We start from the raw sequence: 14566 nt of genomic DNA, 5'->3' as shown, positions 1-14566 counted from the left end.
TTTTGCTCTGGAGGCTGCCATTATGAACGTCTTGATCTTAGATTGGAATAAAACAGGCCTTTTTAATTTTTTTTGTCTTTTTTTTTTTTTTTTTTTTTTTTTGTTAAATAAATCGTTAAAACTCTTCCGTGCCACTTCTGGTTTCCACACGCGAGCGCGGGCTAAAAGTAGCTCTGACGCGCGTTCGCTGCTGTTTTCCTTTGTCAGGCGGGCGGATTTAACGCCTAATATGTCTCCTCGCCCGCTATTCCGCCTCTCCTCCAAGCCGTCTTTGTTTAGGCATCCCCGTCCTTTATTGCCGCTGACCGCCGGAATGTTGTTGGTTTTCCACCCCCCCCTCCCCCCGCACCTCATTTCTTATATAGGAAAGGAAAGAAAAGAAGGAAAAGATCGAAGAGAAAGCGGTCCACAAAGAAAAGAAGAAGGAGATAGTAGAGGTGAGGCCCTTCTGAGGGACAGATTTAGAGACGTCGGGGAGGTTTTTGTGCTCGCTTTGGGCAACAAATATGAAGGGAATATGGGAGATTAAGAAAGAGGGCAGGCCATGGGAGCTCCAGCATAGGGATAAAGGGAGAGTGAGCTTTTGGATAATTGTGGAAAATGAGCCTTGAAGGACTTAGTGTAGTCAGCACAGCCCATCAGAGAGAAAAAAGGTCAAAGAAGGGAATGGAGCTGAGAACAAGTGGGAGAATGTGGCACGGGAAATATGGTCCTGCACCCACTGAGGTATCCTGAGGTGCACAAGGAACATGTGTTGGAGAAGGTGGGGGGAGGAACAGTGAGGAAACGCACAGATTGATGGAGGTCGGGAGGGATCTGGAAGCAGATGTACCATGAGCCTCAGCTAAGTCATTAGCCTGTAATCACAGAGATGCTTTGGTTGTTGGGAGGGATGGCGGCAGCTCATCAGGATGTAAGCTGGTGGGAGGCAAGGAGCTTCGTGTTGTTGGGGATGGACTGGAAGGATTGGCTTTGTGAAGGAAGGCTGGTTGGGAGGAGTGTTCAGCAGGGGTGGTGAGAATAATGTTGTCGGAGTAACAATGCACTCAGTTGCACTCCTGAAGTGTCTGGAGCTCTGGAAATTGTGCTTGTAGCAAAGAGCACGTGGAAAGGTCATCCAGGTACCAGTTTCTGCTCTGACCAATCTGTTTCTTTCAGGATGAGGAGAATGGAGCTGATGAGGATGATGAAGAGAATCCTGATGATGTGGATGAAGAAGAAGGTGGTGATGAGGATGAAGGTAGGGAAAATTGAAAACACAGGAGGCTGCAGAGGAATAGAGGATTGTGGAGGGAAATTCCTTCTCTGAGCTCTTGATTCTGAGATTACATTCTCTTAAATGCTGCTTCAGTTTAACCCATGGTTTTCCTTTCTTGCTTGTGCTTAGAAGCAGATGAGAATGGGCAAGAGCAAGATGGCCATGCAGAGAAACGATCTGCAGAGGAGGAGGAGGTGAGTAGTACTGTGAGAGTAATGGTGGGGAGAAGGAACGAAGCTACTTGCTGTTTGTTGATCAAATCCATGTGGATGCTGCTGCAGGGAGTCTCAAATTGGCCTCGGGTCTCATTGCTTCAGCAGCAGATGGGTAAGGTAAACAAATCCGATGAGGCAAGGGGATAGTAAATTACTGTATGCTCCTTGTAAGATCCAGGTCCTTCCACCAGCAGTCATGGTGCTGAGTAAGTGGAAGAGAGTTTAGGTGCTGGAGGTTGTGCTTGGCGATGACTTCTGAACTACCTGTGTCTTCTGGGCTCCGGGCCAGGAGATGGACTTGTAAGGGTGGACCCTGGGGGTCTCTCTGGAGTACTGTGAGCCTCGGCTTCTTACACCTCCTGGAAGTAACAGCATGGGTACAGTGTCCATATGAAGGAACTGTCCACAGTTAACAGAACAGCTGTCTTGGGCACTCCAGGGTACTTCAGAGAGGAGTGGATTTAGGGTGGGCCTAACAGAGGTTTCCATGTGGAGGAAAGAGCAGCAGTTAAGAATTCTGTGGAGAAATTATGTACCTTGGGGTGGTGTCTGATGGTAACATCTTTTTCCTCCCCGTGGCAGGATGAAGTGGATCCAAAGAGACAGAAGACAGAAAATGGCTCTTCAGCTTGAGTCCTCCCCTCCCATTTCCCCTGTTCCGTCCATCTCTCCTCCTCCATTCCAGCCTGTGCTTGCACTGCCCGTTAGCCTCTGGCTTCACACAATCTCAGATGAGGAAAGATTAGAAATGCTCTCAAATGGGGAAGACAGCAGTTCCCTTCTCACTCAAAGACCTAACCCGTCCATGACATTGCCCAGCTGAAATTATCCCGGTCCCCTGCATCCCTTCACTGCGCCCCACTTACCAGTGCTCCTCTTCCCTCAAGAATCTCATGGTTTCCTGGGCACACGACCTCGCCAGGCGCTTCACGTGGCAAAGCACCTCCCGTCCCCTTGTCACCTGCCTGCCTGTTCTTGGCACTGGTATGAGATTCTTGAGAGCTCCTGCTCCCCAGCCCTGCTGCCAGAGCTCCTCCCTGAGCCAGGGGGTGCGGGCACAGATCTCATGGTGCGTTCCCCGGTCCTAAGGCCTCTTCTCATCCACTTTCCCGCTGAACCCTGAGAGACAAAGAATATTACGAGCAAATAATGGTTCTATTAAGCGACACACGGAGACAGGATTTATTTTAAGCTTTTCTTTTTTTTCCAAGTTTACATGACAGCAAGCTGGCCCTCGTGAATTTTTTGGAAGATAAGGGTTGCTTTTATATATGAATTTCATCTGAGCTGTGTATTTTTTTAATTTGAGGCTTTTTTAAAACAAATCAAGAGAGAAACAATTGGGGACCAAACTTTGATTTCCATTTTTTCCCTTCAGATTTTCTTGTGACCATTTTTTGTAAATTAAAGGCAATATAGCCACAGCGTTTTCTATGGCACAGACATCACGAGGATGATAGATATAAATATATATATTGTTTTCAACAAGCACTGTAAATAAAAGCGTTTAAAAATATTTCAAATCCCTGGCGTGGAAGGCTGTGTCTTCACATCCTGCAGGGGTCAGTGGGAGTTTGCTTTGGGGGAAGAGTGGGTGGCTTGCCCAGCAGTGGGTGGAGAGGGGAGCCAGAGGTTGATCAAAGGGCAGGTGTTGGTTATTTAAGCATGTTTGAGTCCTGCTCCCCCTGTCACGCTGCAGTTACAGCGAGGGCATGGCACAAACGCAGGACGAAGCTCCAGGGCTGTCCCGAATCTCTCGGAAGTCCTGTTGGGCCTCGGCACGGGGCAGGAGGGGTTTGGCAAAGGGAAACCAAGCTGTAGCTGCTGGATGCAGCCCGGTGTTGCCGTCACCGTGCTCCGTGGCCCCCTGCCCTGGCTGGCTTCAGGCGTGACTCACACGGCACCAGTCGCAGAAACCAGGGAGTGTTCCGAGAGACAAGAGCTTCAGTTCTTTGTCCCGCCAGCTGCCTTGGGGAGAGCTGTCAAGCGTTTTGTCTTTTTATCTGCACAGACCTTTAAAGCTGCCGTTCGTGTTTCTTCTTTTTAAACTCGTACTTTGGCAGTCGCGCAACGAGCCACCGGGAGCTGTAAATAATACCAACTTTTGTGTGAGCGTCAGCGGCTTTGTGCTTGTCCGACTGCAGCAGCGGATCAGACACTGGAAGCGCAAACACTAACTTGTCTCCAGAGGGGCAAAGCATCCGCTGTCATTTTCTCCAAATGCCGGTGTCGGGCTGCAGGGCTGCGCAGAGGGACAAAGCTGCTGCCAAGGCCCCGCTGCCTGTGGCTGCCTCCCGGGCGGGATCACGCTGCACCTCGCTCCAGCACCCATTCCTGGTGGAGCTGCCGGCAGCTGGAGCCACAGTCAGCTTGGGTGCCTGCCCCTGAGAGCTGCATTCCAAGAGCAGGTTGCTGCTGGCTGCTCCCACCTTGGGTGCTGGGATCAATGGGCTGCTCCAGCCTGCACGTACCTCGGAGCTGCGCTGCTGCAATTCGGGATTCCCAGCATTGCTCCATTTAAAAAAATGACAGATTCTAGTCTCTGTTCCAGATTTGGGCAAGTCCTCAGGACTTCCCCAAACTTTCTGCTCGGCAGCCAGCTTTTACTGCCTGCTACTGAAGACAAATTATCAGCAGATGATACAATCTATGCACAGGCAGATTACAGTTCTAATACTTCCTCCCCACCACCACTGCAGTGCCTGGCTAGGGGCAGTGAAGAATATGCTTGCCAATGAGAAATTACGGAAGCATAATTCCATCTCTGCTTCCTATATGGATGCAACACCACTACCACCGGCTCTACCCAGGCAGTCATCCAGAAGGAAGTGGGGCAGCAGCTGACTATTAGGCCAGCACAATGTGAGCGGCCACCCTTCCTTTCCTCTGAGGGAAATACTGCAGGACAGAGGGAAGTGACAAAGGGCTGCAGACAGCTTCTCTGTGTCTCTATGGGCCCCTTGATTCCACAGTTTCTACTGTTTCTTTCATCTTACTCATTTTTATTGAACATCTTTGTCATCATCTGTGGATAATTAGAAGATACAGCTAGAGATACAGAAATAGAAAAATATCTGCTTTGGGGATTTTTCCATATTGGTGACCCGCAGGGCATCATCTCTGACTTGAGATGAGGGCTACAGATAACACAATAGAAAATCACAGAGTTTCTTCCTTTCCTGTAGATCTGCAAAGATCCATGCTGTATCCAGTGGTATTTTGGCTAACAGAGTGAGCTCAGCAAGCAGTTGCATAGGTTCCCAGAAAAAGTTGAGAATGCAGGGCTTTGCACTGTGCTTCATCTTAAGCCTTCCTGTGTGCTTGGTTTGTGTCCGAGCCTGCAGGTTTATTCATCTTTCAGCCTAATTCTTCTTCCACAGTGAGACCAGTTGTGTCGTGCTGGTAAGAACAAAGGTAAGAACAAAGCCTGTCTTCACCAGTGATTCCTCACAAATGGTGATACCTTTTCGGGGCCTTATTCGACTTTCAGGGCTCTGTGCTAATTCTCCGCTCATTTCATTTAATTCCTGTGACCATCTGTTAACCTCATCAGCTGGGGGCAGAACTCCCTCAGCTGTCCCTTCCTTGCTTCCGATGGAACCTGCTGCAAGCTTACAGCAGATCTGGTCCTGCCAGCCAAGCAGCGCCGGAGATTTCCTTCTTTCTCCTCCTCCTCCTCCAGGCCTGCTTGCTTTGAGGGAATTGTGGAGGTGTCGCAGTCGTGCTCTTGAGAGCTCTGCTAAACTTCCCTCTGCAATCTCTTCCTTGACAATTTCTGCCTCTGATGGCCCTTTTGTGTGGTCTGGAAAAGCAAATGCTGACGGATGAAAGGGCGCAGAGAGCAGGTAGAGCCACCTATGAGGACTCAGCTGGGTCCCTGTCCTAGCTTGGATGAGCAAGTGACCGCTCGCTCCTTGGCAGGGATCACTGGGCAGGTGGGAGCTGGGCCCAGCAGAGTGATGAGCAAACCTCCTGAAGGCTGTGCTTGTGAGAGGGGTGCCAAACCTATCGGGACAGCTCTGGCTGCTGCAGGTGACCAACACTGCCTTGGGTGAATAAAACCTGATGATGCTTCTGGTTAAGCCACCTGATGTAGCTCTGATCTCAGCTCTGATGTGACCAAGGGAGTTGGGCTATGGATTGAGATGTCCCTTTCCACCTACCAATTTCTGTGATATATGAAGAAATAGAGGCCTGCCCTGGAAAATGTGAGCTGAGTCTGAAGATATTTTGAAGTGCTGAGCCCAGAAATGAATGCTCTTTGTATCGCATAGCTGTCACTTTCTCGTTTCCCTGTGGGCAAATGATCCCCTCTGCCCAGCTTCTTCTGTCTTTCACACCAGCTTTAACTCAATAGGTGATACAAGACTGGAATAATCAAAACCATCACATGGGCAGAGTCATGAACCCTCCTTCAGACCTGGAAAAAGTGAGCCCTCCAGCCACTACTGGTCTGGGAGGAAAACCCTTCTTGCTTCAGGAAAGTCCATAATCACCTTGGTGCATTAGGTTTAAAAAACCAGTGAAGACAATTATTTCTCCTCTCCCCCACTGCTCCCCCTGGGATCAGGGGCTTCTTTAGTCCCTTTGGTTAGGAGACACATTGCTCTGCCACTTCCCATATGCCATATGGGAATCTGAAACAACTTGCCTTCCCAGATCCTTAAGAAGCCCGTGTACTTTTCCCTCCCACCTCTCTCCCTTATTTCAAACACAGAGTCAAAGACAGCAGTGCTCACGGCTGCTCCAGTCTGTTTTCTCAGGGAAGGAGTCTGTGTTTACATGTGTGGGCTCAGGCTCAGGACATATTGCAGATGGACAGGACGTCTCATCAGTGGCTGAATTTGGGGTTTGCTTCTATGGAGAGTTGACCCCAGCTGGACCCCAGAGATCCACCAAAGCCTCTCTAATATTCCCCCTCTCAACAGGATGGGGGACAGAAAATACAGTAAAGGTTCATGTCAAGAAAGATTCATGGGTCAAGATAAGGACAGGGAGAGATAATTTACCAATTACTGTCACAGGCAAAACATATTTGATTTGGGGAAAATTTAATTTAATTTGTTAATAATCAGATCAGAACAAGACAATGAGAAAACAAAACCAAATCTTAAAATACCTTCCTCTCACACCTCCTTTCTTCCTCGGCTCAATTTCACTCCAAATTTTCTCCTCCCCTCCAGCAGTGCAGGGATTTGCAGCCAGTTCATCACATGTAGTTTCTCACAGACACCACCCCTGGAGCCCTTCCATGACTAAAACCCTGCCATACAAACCCAGTACAATTTCCTGGTGAGCTTTTATGGTTTTAGCAAAGCCTGGACAGTCACGGGGATGAGGAGAGACCTAAGGTCTCTAAGTGTTTGAGGGTCCCAGCCAAACAATGTGGCTCACGGGCCCAGCGTGGTGCCACCAAGCACAGCTTTGCTCTTGTGGGAGGCATTTCCTGTTAGACACAGAAGATGCTGTTCAGGATGCCTGAGTCCCAGCTGGAAGTGTCTGTGCACAACTACAGTTCCTCAGCTGAGCTTCACAGAGCTGGGGCATCCGAGCAGAAAAGCTTCACCTTGCCAGGTGTCCCTGTGCAGGCAGGATACGGCAGCGGGCTCCGTGACTTGCTGCACATCACCCGTGGAAGGGGGCAGAAGAGCACACGATTCATGTGCTGTGGGTGGCACCTGCCTGGTGCTACTTGTCACCAGGGGGCTGTAGGAGCTGCACATTCTATAGACCTCCAGTGGTTTTTGAAATGACGTTTACTGCTCCCATTCTCTACCATGTATCTTAAAGACTGCATCTCAGAAAGTCCAGGTCAGCTTTTCCCGTGTCCTATCATGGTACAAGATGCTTTATTCTCAGTTCAGTCCCTTAAGTCATGCAGTGGTGTCATGTCAGCATAGTGCTTGGCTACATGTCCTGTAATGAAGGATTTTGTCCCGAACTTCAAAATATTACCAGGGCTCCCTGCATCCAAGATAGAAGATCCTGCATCCAGTAAAGGATGTAAGATGTAGCAAAAATAGCCAGTTTCCAGAGCCCTGTGATTACCTGTGTCCGCCAATACCTCGCTGGCAGCTCAGGTAGAATCATGGCTTAGACTTTCCCTGGTCTTCCAACAATCCACACATCATTTTAGGATGCATTCTTTAGGCTGCACAATTTGTAATGAAAACTTTCAAAGCCCCTGGTCTGAAGCATCCTTCGGCAGCTTTTCTGATGCTGCAGATCCAAATGACTTGACAAAAAGGTCTTTGCTGGACAGCACTTCCCAGCATGAACCCAGGTAAGCTTGTCCATAAGCAAACCAGAAATCCCACTGGAAAACTTATAGCTGGTTGCTGTTTGCTTTTGGGAAGTTTCTTGTTACTTATAATTTTTTTTTCTCTGTCAGATCCAGTTTTGAAAAGAGCTGAAGCTATCGAATATGGCTCCAAAAAACCTCCTGAGCTTCCAGGACAGCAGCATGGTAAATATGGACCCAGATTTGAGCTGGGAATTTGATGTTTCTTCACAAGGTAAATTTCACAGAAGATTCAGTAGGGATGTTTGGAAAAGCCAGCCTTGTAATTCAAATGAGTCAAGAGGTTTTGCTCATAACTAAAGAAAATACAGACTGCTCCAGGGTCTGTGAATCCCTTTCCATAGCTGTGGAAACAAGCATTCTGGTACAGCATTGCTAATGGTGTGCTATGCTGACCCTAGTTTCTCACTGGGAGAGTTGCTCAGTGTTCTGCCTCAGTTTCTCTATGCTTTCAAGGGCCTTCAGACCAACTCTTGACTTCAGATCAAATCTCCCATCTGTGGCAGGATCCCTATAGGTGTTCCCAGTATCCCCCAGGGCTGATTTTGCTTTTACTTCCAGGTGTGAAAAGCCTACAGATGGGATTCCAGGCTGCAGATGGAGGGGAAGACAGGTGCCATGGAGTTGGGACAGAGTGGTGACACCTGCGGTGTCCCAGCAGAACACCTTAGTGCTGTACATGTTCTTACCACTGAGGACTCTGGGGTGACCTCCAGCAGGACCAAGTCCTCCTGCCTTAACTCGGGGCACAAAGGCTGAGCCCTCATCTCGTTTTTCCAGACCTCTGCTCGTGCTGAAGAAGAGCAGCCCCCTGGCAGAACAGGCAGCACAGCCAGACATGGCTCAGGCCGGTACCTCTCGGCATGGAGTGTGCACCTTGTGCTGCTTTCCTTGATCCTCTGGGACAGATTTATCCCAGGGAGAGGAGAGGCATGGCTGGGTTCTGTAAGCTCGGCTTTTCAAGGGCCCCCTGGTGGCACCAAACCCGACACATCCGTGAATAGACGGCTGGAAAACTGCGAGCAGACTTCATCCCAGTGTCTCTGTACCCAAAATACCGGGCACAGGGCAGGCTGTGAGCTGCCTCAGGGATGGCTCTGATCACACCAGCGGTGAAGCCGGGGAACTGAGGAGTCCCTGTGTGGTCAGTCACGCTCGGATTGGTCTTGGCTGCATGTCCACAGGTTGATTTGAAGGCACACAGGTGTCTCTCTGTCTTCCAGAAGACACAGTCCTTTGCCTAGAGAGTCCAAGGCAAGCCCAAGGTACCTCTTCTCGAAAGGCACTTATGGATTTTGGACCCTTTCCCAGTAGTGTTCCTTCCCTTACTGGATCCCTGAGTGTAGCCTTGGAGTTTTACTGTCCCACCCTTAGGAAGCAGGGGCCTGTTTTTCTCACTGTCTACAGCTACAGTTCTACGTGGCAGAAACAGCATTTTAAGAGTTTTCTGTCCCTTCCATCCTCAGCATGTTTTATCATCCACTCAGTCTTGCTCAGGCAGCTATCTGTAGGAACCTGCCATGGAAGTAATTTTAGTTCTTCCCTATTCTAGTTACACACTCACATTTCCTTGTCCTCCTTTTTAAACCAAAATTTTACATTTGGTCTGTCTTAGAACCCCATGAAGGACCATATTATCAGAAATTGTGCTGGAGACAATGAATATGTAGCCAAGGGCTGTCATTCCCTGTGGCATTGAGACAGGAAGGCAAGCTTGGAAGAGCATCTCTTGGATCAGTTTCCTCGTGAGAACAGCTGTGGAGTAAGGTGGAATCCCACCCTTGAGAACCTGGGAAGGTTTCCAGATCATCTTCTGACTCCTGAATGAGTATGCCACTTCACTTTGAGAACTTCTGCTTTTTATATTGACCCCAAACATTTGCTTTTCACAGACCAGGAATTGCTGTTACTCTGGCTTGGTTTATTTTTTTTTCCCTTTTAGATAACTACTCTTGTGCCAGTATGACTGTAGCCTCCTTTTCCATTATTAAGGCTTCTGAACTTTACCTTGGCTCATGACTGGACCATTTTCCCATATTTCCTCCTCTGCACAAGCTGATCTGGTTTTACAGTTCAGACAGGGGGCACACAGAGCCCTTGGGGTTACCACTCCTCCAGAGTGACTTTTATTTTGACTTAATAAGTAATACAGAGAAGAAAATTATAGTAATTAAAAAAAATCATGAAAATATAGAAACCCCTGTATCTCCTTCAGGGCTGGAACAAATGAGCCTCTGAGCACCTGTAGCTAGGGAAAAAACAGGCAGTCCTTGCCAAACTCAGGGGAAAGTCCCCACACCCACATGCCACTGCCACCTCACTTAATTTGAGTCCAGGAGCTTTTTCCTTCTTTTTCCCTGTGGCTTATATGCCTCAGCTCAGCAGTCATGCTCATCCACTGGTTCCCTCCACTGGAGTTTTCTTGCAGAGCAAGACAAGCTGGCTTTTCCTTCTGAGTCATATAAAGGGCACACATGAACTCTTAGGGAGGCCCTGCAGTCAGGGCTGTGAGTAAGGGAAAAGCCTGGAGAAATCTGAGTAGATACTGTTTTATTCTTATGACGGTGATGGTCTGGCTCAATTTCCTCAATCCTGCAGAGTCCCATATCCTAGGGCTGAGCAAGAGGCTGCCTTCGACCATTTTTTGTGTTAACACTCTGCAGGTGGTGAAGAGGCCACGACAAGAGCTCTTCCCATGTCAGTGCCTCTCTGTGAGAAACCTCCTTTCCAGACAGATTTTGGGGTTTAATTTCGAGCCTCTGATCATCCCTGTGTTCCTCTGCTGGAGTGGAGAGCCTGCCTCTTGCTCACATCTTCTGCTCATGGGAAAAAGATACCAAAAATGGATTGTGCAGGAGTCAAGGACATCCTAAGCTGCCACTCATACCAGGCCAGCATATCTGAAAGCCAGAGAGGAACTGATCCTCCACAAATAACCCAATCTGTATTTGAACTCATTTATGCTCCTGTCCTTCACATCATCCTCTAACCAGAATTATACCATCTTCGTGACACGTAAAATGAATTTCCTTTTGTTTGCAGTAAAGTTGCTGCCTGAGCTCACCGCTGTTTTCTTCAGATTAGGTAGAAGAAATCAAACACCTCAAGTTCATTCATTTCAAAGCAAGATCCCCAGGCTCTCAAGTGAGATTTTTTTTTTTGTACCACTCTTCTAAATCCTTTTCCATTTTTCCACATCCTTTTTTGAAATATGGACACATTCCAGTAACTTGTGCTGTAAACAGAGGTAACACAATCTGTTCGCTCTTTGAGATCCCATTTTATACAGCATGTTATCATCTATCTCCCTCCCTGGAGTCTTGTCTTCCCAGGATACTGTATTCTGTTCTGGAAGTGTGATCCACATACTTTGTTCCTCAACACAGAACCTTATGTTTGAATTCTAAGTGTGACTTTACCAGGGGTCTTAGGAGGAGGCAGTGGCTTCCCATTAACCTTGCCAAATATATGCATCATGCCAGGAGAGACAGTCACACCTGCAGAGCTCTGAAGACCTCCTAACCATGTTTTGGCATTCCATGGGCATTTGGATGTTGAACAAATCCTGTGGCAGCCTAGCACTGGAAGCTCACATAGTCTGAATTTCTAGGACGCTTTCATCTCATCAGCAAAGGGTCTGAAGTATTTACACAGGACACAAAAGCATTAGCTGCTTTATTTTCTACTCCCTCACACACTGTGCAGCTAAAGAGAGTCCTTTGGTCTTTTGTGGCTTTCAGAGGAGAACCTGGCAGAGAAACCTGTTACAGTGGAGAGAGTGCTGCTCAGCGTGTACTCCTCCTGCAGAATGGGATCTGGTGTCTGGAAACAGAAACTTCTTAGAACCAGGAAAAATTATAAATGGCACAAAAAAAAATTTAAAAATAATCAAATCAAGCTTAAACTCATGTTTACTCCATGTTGCCTCAACTGAACCCCAGCTTCTGGCAGAACTTCCTAACATTTAATTGGCTCTCCATCTTGGGAACCCAGACCTCTCCCAGCCTTCATTGTGACACAGGAGACTCCACCCCTCCTTGGAAATTTTAAAGTCCATTTATAGCTTCAACTCTGATCCCTTTTATCACCCTCAACTCCTTTGAGGGTGGATAAGGATCAGCCCTTACACCAGGAAGGCCTGTTGCATGTGCCAGTCATTTTCCAGCATGGTGAGAACGGGGGTACCCCAGAGCCAGCAAGGTCTCCTCACAGTGCTAAAGGCAAGAGCACAGCAAGCAGTGATTATCCACAGTTGGAGATGTTCAGGATTCTCCTGGGCCAGGCCCTGAGCAGCCCAGTCTAGTCTGAGAATCACCCTGCTGGGAGCAGAGGGATGGAGTGGAGACCCAGAGATGCCTTTTCACCTGAATCTTCCCACGATGCCGTGACAAGTGGTTTTATTTGGTTTTGTGGGGCTTTTTTTCCTAGTGGGGCAGTAGAAGATACCTTACAGAAGTACACTGGGTGCTAGCTGCCATGAGGTGCCAAGTGGAGAGGAAATTGAAAAAACAGCTCAGCTGCCAGCACCCTCTGAATTGCAGTCTGGCACACGATCCTGTTAACCCAGCACAGATGCACAGTGTTGCAGAGAGGGGCAATCCCATCCTCCCTTTCATCTCTCCTGCTGCCTCTCTTTTGTCAACACTGATGAGCAGCAGAGAATTGATCCAGCCGAAAACTAAACTATAAAGGAATAAATCCATTTTGATTTACAATGAGCCCTTTCAGTTTAAAAATGCACCATCTCCTTCCCTAGCAATTTTTTGTTCAGAGTGAAGTGGCTGGGGATCACCAAATCAGAGACTTTATTCTCTGCAGGACAATTCTGGAGCACTGCTGTGCTCTTCCTTGCTGTGCCATCACCCACAGCAACCTTCCCTGTGGCTGTACTCTTCTGCAAATGATTTCTCATAGCATTACATGTTCCTTTAGTTGCCCTACACTTTTTCATATCTAGGTTTTCCACTGAGAAAGAAACAACATATTCTCTATTTACCAAGTGTTTGCCTGCAGCTTTCAGAGATCCAGTGCACCATGAGACAGTGTCTGGGTTTGAAAAGAGAGGTGTCTGCTAAGGAAGGCAGGAACCTCCCTCGAAATGGAAAAATGTAACCCCTCCCTTCTGAATTATTATAATCTTGAAATCAAGGGTCTCTCAGGCAAAGACAGGGGAATAGGAATAACAGCTCTTTACTAGGAAAATTAAAATAAAAATGCAGTAATACAAAAAAACCCCAAAACACTGGCAGAGTCAGAATACAACCTGACACCCTGTTGCTCAGGGTGTTGGTAGAAGTCTGATTAAATGATGACTCCCAGAGTGACAGATGTGTTTCTGTTGAAGCAATGATCCTGTAGAAGGGTGTAGTTTTCCTCTGAAGATCCAGTGGTGGTGATGTGGATGGGTCTGGTCTTCCTCTGGGAATGCAGTGAAGAAAGGCTGCCTGTGGTGTTCCCAGTCTCTGATTATATCCAGGTAGGAATGCTTGGCTCCTCCCCCTGGGTGGAGCGTCTCACACTGAGATGATGTCATTTTATCAGCATTTTATGCAGTGACACTCATTAATAGAAGATAACCCCCTGGAGGGAGATAGGTGTGGAAGAGATGAAGAACACTGCCACACTTGGTTTTAACAGATGGTAATAGAATACATACTTTTGGTTACATCTTGCATTGCAACCCAAGACACACGGGCTCCTGTCCTGCCACGATGCACCATGAACACACAGCACATGGATCAGATCTACTTTTCACAGCTCCTGAAGACACATGCAACTAGGCCTAGAGCCAGACCCCTCCATGCCCTGAGCAACAGTATCTGAGACATGGCCAAGGTGCTTCTTTTGTGTTGGAGAGACTCATGGTACTGCCCAGAGCAGGACACTGAAAGGATTTGAGCCCCGGGAGCAGACTGCATATCCTCTTGTGGTGATTTTTCTCTGAGGGGATTCTGTATCACCAATTGAGAGAAACATCAGCAATGGGGATATGAGCCTGAAATATGTGGATCAAACTTTCTCTCTTGGCATCAGGAGAAATATTACTGCTCCTCCAGATCTGCTGCTGGGTCTTAAGACCAGCAGACACAACCCACATCTGTTCTGGAGGTCTCACAGGCCAAAACATCTCCTGGAAAAGCACAGTCTCCCTGCAAAACTGTGAAGAGACTGCAAACCAAAGAGGCCACACCTAAGAAGGGGCATTTTTGCAGTCTACTGGGGGAGTCTGTGTGTCCTGGTTTCACTACATGTCGGGCATCAGCCTCACAGCCTGTCCTGACACCACCTTGCCACCATGTGTTGAGCTCCTGGGTACCTCTTTGCTCTTGAGAAAACCCACTGCAGCCCTGGGACGTTTGGGAGGCTATTGCAAATTTTCCCATTGGATTAAAAGCATGAATGCTGCAATGAGAGATGAGTCAAAGTGTAACCTAGCCTGCTGCATGGATTTTTTGTAGTTAATCCACCTCACCCTCTGTGTTGCAAAACACAGGGGCTGTGGCTTCAAAGACATCACTTAACTAGATACTGGCCAAGGTACTGATAAGCCATCACCATCTCCACAGGTAGTTTTGGATGACCAAAGGGGATCCCACAGCATCCCATCTTTCCTTGCAGGAAGGATCTTTTAAAAGATCTTTTTTTAAAGATCTTTTAAAGATCTTTTAAACAGAACAGTTAAACACTTCTTCACAGCCAATGCTGGCCAGATACAAGTTGCCAGCTGCCAGATATGCCCATGAATGCTGCAGATTCTCTTCAGTAATTAAATCACTTGGGTTTTTTTTAGCA

General features: G+C 47.8%; 1 protein-coding gene across 1 annotated transcript in view; it reads left to right on the top strand.

The window, feature by feature from the left end:
• The window catches only part of PTMS (parathymosin), a 3672-nt gene extending 676 nt beyond the window's left edge, over positions 1-2996 (top strand). Inside the window, exons 2-5 of the mRNA XM_015617757.3 lie at positions 366-437; positions 1159-1240; positions 1388-1452; positions 2056-2996. Of these exons, the coding sequence (XP_015473243.1) occupies positions 366-437; positions 1159-1240; positions 1388-1452; positions 2056-2106 (270 nt within the window). The 3' untranslated portion in view covers positions 2107-2996. The remainder of the gene's footprint in view (positions 1-365; positions 438-1158; positions 1241-1387; positions 1453-2055) is intronic.
• The last annotated feature ends 11570 nt before the right edge of the window (positions 2997-14566 follow it).

Source organism: Parus major, chromosome 1, assembly GCF_001522545.3.
Source record: "Parus major isolate Abel chromosome 1, Parus_major1.1, whole genome shotgun sequence".
In the NCBI taxonomy this organism is placed as follows: domain Eukaryota; kingdom Metazoa; phylum Chordata; class Aves; order Passeriformes; family Paridae; genus Parus; species Parus major.
The sequence above is the reverse complement of the archived record's forward strand: the minus strand, read 5'-3'. Positions and strand labels throughout refer to the sequence as shown.